Source organism: Lathyrus oleraceus, chromosome 1 (assembly GCF_024323335.1).
Source record: "Lathyrus oleraceus cultivar Zhongwan6 chromosome 1, CAAS_Psat_ZW6_1.0, whole genome shotgun sequence".
NCBI lineage: Eukaryota > Viridiplantae > Streptophyta > Magnoliopsida > Fabales > Fabaceae > Lathyrus > Lathyrus oleraceus.
In genome coordinates, this window is record NC_066579.1 from 255,473,491 (window position 1) to 255,478,347 (window position 4,857).

General features: G+C 34.5%; 1 protein-coding gene across 2 annotated transcripts; it reads right to left on the reverse strand.

Moving 5' to 3' along the window:
- Nucleotides 1-1,539: 1,539 nt before the first annotated feature.
- Nucleotides 1,540-3,729, reverse strand: LOC127129864 (uncharacterized). Of its 2 annotated transcripts, none has more exons than XM_051058981.1 (3): nt 3,173-3,729; nt 2,509-2,682; nt 1,540-1,923 (listed from the first exon to the last, which is right to left on the reverse strand). In XM_051058981.1, exons 1-3 carry the CDS (start codon nt 3,270-3,272, stop codon nt 1,799-1,801), a joined length of 399 nt encoding a protein of 132 aa, XP_050914938.1. In that variant the 5' UTR covers nt 3,273-3,729; the 3' UTR covers nt 1,540-1,798. The 2 variants fall into 2 exon arrangements, with proteins under 2 accessions (XP_050914938.1, XP_050914944.1); XM_051058987.1 differs by having other exon boundaries at nt 2,509-2,665; nt 3,173-3,700.
- Between the last annotated feature and the right edge of the window lie 1,128 nt (nt 3,730-4,857).

Below are 4,857 nucleotides of genomic sequence, written 5' to 3' on the forward strand. Positions count from 1 at the left end.
ATAACAAAATGGAGTTGTAGAGAGGAAGAATTAGACTATGCAAGAGATGGCCAAAACCATGATTAACGAGACTAACGTGGCCAAACATTTTTGGGCAGAGGCAATTAACTCAACATGTTATATTAAAAACATGATCTCTATAGGACCTATAAAAGGTAGGACTCCTTATGAATTGTGGAAGAATACGAAGCCCAACATTTCATACTTTCATCCCTTTGGATGCTCTTATTTTATTCTAAACACTAAAGAGAATCTGAGTAAGTTTGATTCTGAGGCACATAAGTGCATCATGTTATGATACTTTGAACGCTCAAAAGGCAACAAAGTGTATAACACTGAGACACATATTATTGAAGAATTAATCCATGTCAGATTCGATGATAAGCTTGACTTTGAAAAGTCAAATCTAGTTGAGAAATTTGCAGATCTGGAGATTACTTACTCAGGTTCTGAAGGAAAGAATTCAGAAGCCAGAGAAGCTGAAGCTAAAAACTCTGAAGCTCCTCAACCAGAAGCTGTTGAAGCTCAGACTCCCATGAGAAGGCACAAACATAGATCTTCATATTCTGAAGAATTAATTATGGGTGACAAGTCTGAACCTGTCAGAACCAGATCCTCATTCAAGCCCTCTGAAGAAAGTATTTTGGGTTTAGTGTCTCTGATAAAGCCTACATCAATTGATGAAGCACTTTAGGATACTGAATGGATTCTGGCTATGCAAGAGGAACTCAACCAATTCTCCAGAAATGATGTTTGGGATCTGGTGCCAAGACCCTAAAGTAACTCATGTTATTGGAACTGTTGTACCCCAAAATTTCCCCTCCCTTTTTCATCTTTTCATTCAACTCTTGACTTGAGAAACATTTGCATACATGTTTTATTCATGTGAACCAATCATTCATTCATCTGTTGATCACTATAGATTCATATCTTTCGGCTTGCAAAGCTAATGTTTGTGTGTGGATCAAACCTCAAAGGTATGGCTTGGCTACTCATTTGTTCATGGGGAATGTGAAACCCTAAGTCTTGACTATGTTACTTTAGGATCTTGTGAATGGCTCTTGAGCATTGGTTGGATTATCTAAGCCCTAATCATGGGCCCATAGGTTAGGAGTTTGTCTGTGAAGCCTCATGTTTGGTTAGGGGACCTAGATCAGATGGTGTGTGCCATGAAACCCTAGTTCTTGGAAGGGGACTATTTGGTCCTTGTGGTTTGATTCATGATATTTCTATTAATCATATCTTTACTATGGCTTGTCACATGGCTTTTTGTTTGATGATCCATTTGGTCCTAAGCTTTATTCCATTGATGTTATTCATGGTGCATTCCTAATCCATGTCTCCATGTTTCATATTGTTTCATGGTGCAAGTTCATGGCTTTCATTGATTCATTTATTATAATGCATTCATTGGCTCATGTTTCATAAGACATTTCTAATCCATTGATTCGTGATGCATGGTACATTCCTAGTCCATCCATTCATGTGCATAATGCATGACTTAAAGTTGTGTCTTAAATATGTTTTTGGAGAAGAAAATCACAACCTAAAAATGAGAAATTTATTTCATTAAACCCAAAGAACTAGTTGCATTCACAAAGGCCCGTTACATCCATACAATATCATTTACAACACCCATACAAAAAAATTACAAAAAAAAAACACAACATTGACCAAAGGCCGACTTTGGTCAATAGTTGACTTTTTTTATAAACTTTGACCAAAGTCAACTTCCTAATACTCTAAGTCCTAACCCTAATTGAACCTTCCTTCAATTTCAAGTATCCATCCAGGGCCTTCAAATACTGCATAATATATTGGTATCCCTAAAGCCTTCATTTCCTTCTTGATTTTGTGATTGATTACCCAAGATTGACTTGTTAATTTTGTCTACCTTGCTACCAATGACCATGCTTTGCCAGCCTGCATTCACAACATATCTTTCAGCATCCAATAAATCAATAAATAGGCATTACATTCATGATTCTAGGCATACACATCACACAACATCTAACATTTAATACCAAGCATTAAGTGAAAAACATGACATACTTCATAAGATGCCAATATTAACCAATTGCACTAACCACACATTTCAAACAATGCAGCCCTAAGTCAGACCTAATACAAAGCATCATAGCATACCATTCCAAGTTCGCTTAACAATCATGTTCATAGCATTAACATTCACACCTAGCCCATTACCATGTAACACAACCAACACTTATCCAATAAAATCATCACAATTCAACAATGCAAAATAGCAGCTGAACCAAAGCACATCACTAGCAACATATGCATCTGGCAACAATTCATACAAGCATCCACACATAAGTAGCAGTAAGATATACATGACACGACACCCAACAGATCAACATAAAGGCCTTGCACCAAAACTGGTTTTACAGGCCTTTGTACAAAGCTAATCAATCTAAGTACTCGTAAGATCTTAACACAAACTATCCTATAACAGTCAATAAAGAGTGGATTAGGAAAGAGGCATGTCACCTTGACTTGCACTTGTAATCTGCATTAACAAGGCTGCAGCAAAACCCTGCACTAACCATCCTGCAGCTTCCAGGCAAACTCCAACAAAGTCTGCTACCTGCCTTGGCCGAGCAACACGACCGTCCAACAATTGATAACCTGCAACTTGCAGCAAAACCTGCATTTGCAGGTCATCTCCAATTGATAAGGAACCATACCCCATAGATCCATTTAATCAATTAGTTGCATTAACCAGTCATAACTAACATCTAATCTAATTAACATTTGAAAACATTTCTAACTAACTACAAATTGGATTTTAACAGAAAAACAACAGTCCTAACTAAATCACGATTCTCAATGACTAACGGTTTGAGAACTTCTAACAAACTTTTCACTTGGATGAGTTAACAGAGTTTGATCCGTTAACTCCCACTCTCGTCTATAAATGGTTCATGACTCTACAATTGGAGAGAGGTTGGATTTTTGGTCAGAATTTGAAGCTCTCGTTCTCTCTCAGTCTCAACTCTCTCAATCAGATTACACAATCTCCTTCACTGATTGAACACGTGAGAAGAGGAAGAATCTGAATGCATGCAAAAAATAAGGAGAAGGTTTGAGGCTTAGAGTGAAGAAGAAGGAAACACGCAGAAGAAGAAGAAGTGTCAAGAAAGAGTGTACATACCGAAAACTTGTTCAAACACTGGCGGTTGCTCTGATATCCACTTTCTTCTCCGATAGGTAAGTAACATTTCTTCACTTTTTGGCTCCATCTTTGTTACCATTATGTAGAGTAGGGGATGAAGAATCGAAGCCCTGACATCAAGGACTTGGATTCCTCCAATCAACCATTTAATTTTCGATCTCGTAGTTAAGGTTCATAGTTGTTTCTACACGATCTAGGAAATTTAAGAGATTTTAGTTGAATTTGAGATTGGATTCGAGTACGTCTTGAATTTTGGAGTTTACTGAAGTATCTGGTTTTGATGTTGGAAGCTCCACCACTGTCGGTGATGAGCTCTGGCGCGGTGGGGAAGAAATGGTATGTGGAGAGGTTTCTTAACACGGGGACCATGTGAAAATGTGGAGTTTTTGTCTCACGTGCTCAATGCAGAATCTGAGGGTTTCCTTCACTCCTAACTCCGGATCAGGCACCAATGGATTTCCAAAGCCCAATCTTTTACTTTTTGCGCCTCTATTCACCACGTACCTCCATGATTTCACAAGCTGAGTACGATATAGACCTCAATGCTCGGGCACTGCGCCCATTGGAATTTCTGCCCCTACTTTGAGAATCAAACTGGGGTTGTCAAAATGGATGGATAGGATGAATATCAATTAGATCGTTAATGGATGAATCAAAACAATCCATTAGTCCATTAATAATCCATTAAAAATTTCTTAAAAATATTCAATCAAATCCATTCATTAAGAATAAAATTAATTCAATCCATCCATTATCATATTTTTAGCGGATGGATATCCATCCATCCATTTTTTCTTTGAAAAAATAGTTTTTTTAAATATATTAATTTTTGTATTTTTGAAAATTTTAATTTTTTTACTTTTGAAAAAAATCACTTACTTTTTTTTAAAAATTATATTTTTCAGAATTTTTTTTTGTATTTGAATGAAAAAAGTTCAGTTCTTTTAAAAAAAATCAAAAAAAAATTTTGGGAAAAAAACATATTTTTGTATTTTTCGAAAAAATAATTTAAAAATTGTTTTTTTTTTGAAAAAAATTAAATTTTTTTATATTCGTAAAAAAATAACTTTTTCGAAAGTAAAATCGAATTTTGGTATTTTCCAAAAAAATAATTTTAAAATTTTTGAAAAAAATCAGTTTTTTGTATTTTAAAAAAAATCGATTTTTTTCGGAAAGAAATTAATTTTTTATTTTTCAAAAAAATAATTTTTTAATATTTGAAAAAAATCATTTTTTTTAATTAGATAAAAAAATCAATTGGATCATTAAAATGTGTTGGATGGATTGAGTCAATCCATGCTTATAAATGGATGAATTTAATCCAATCCATTAACTTAACTTTTATGTAGTGGATGAATTAGATGAATTTTTTGGTGGATGGATTTTGTCTAAATGAATCCAATTGCCACCCCTAAATCAAACCCCCCATTCTAGAGCTCATTGGTTTTTAGTGTTTTTGATTATCTTGATGATTAAAGGTTGATTAAGTTACTTGGTTAATTGGATTTTTCTTGATTAGAGATTTAGGTTAATTTTAGAATTAACTGAGATATTAGGAATTGTTAGGATTGATTTTTTTTTTGGAAGAATTAATTAGGAATTTTGAGTTTTATTAGGTGGTAGTTAGGTTTAATTATGATATTAGTTGATTTTAGAACCTAGTT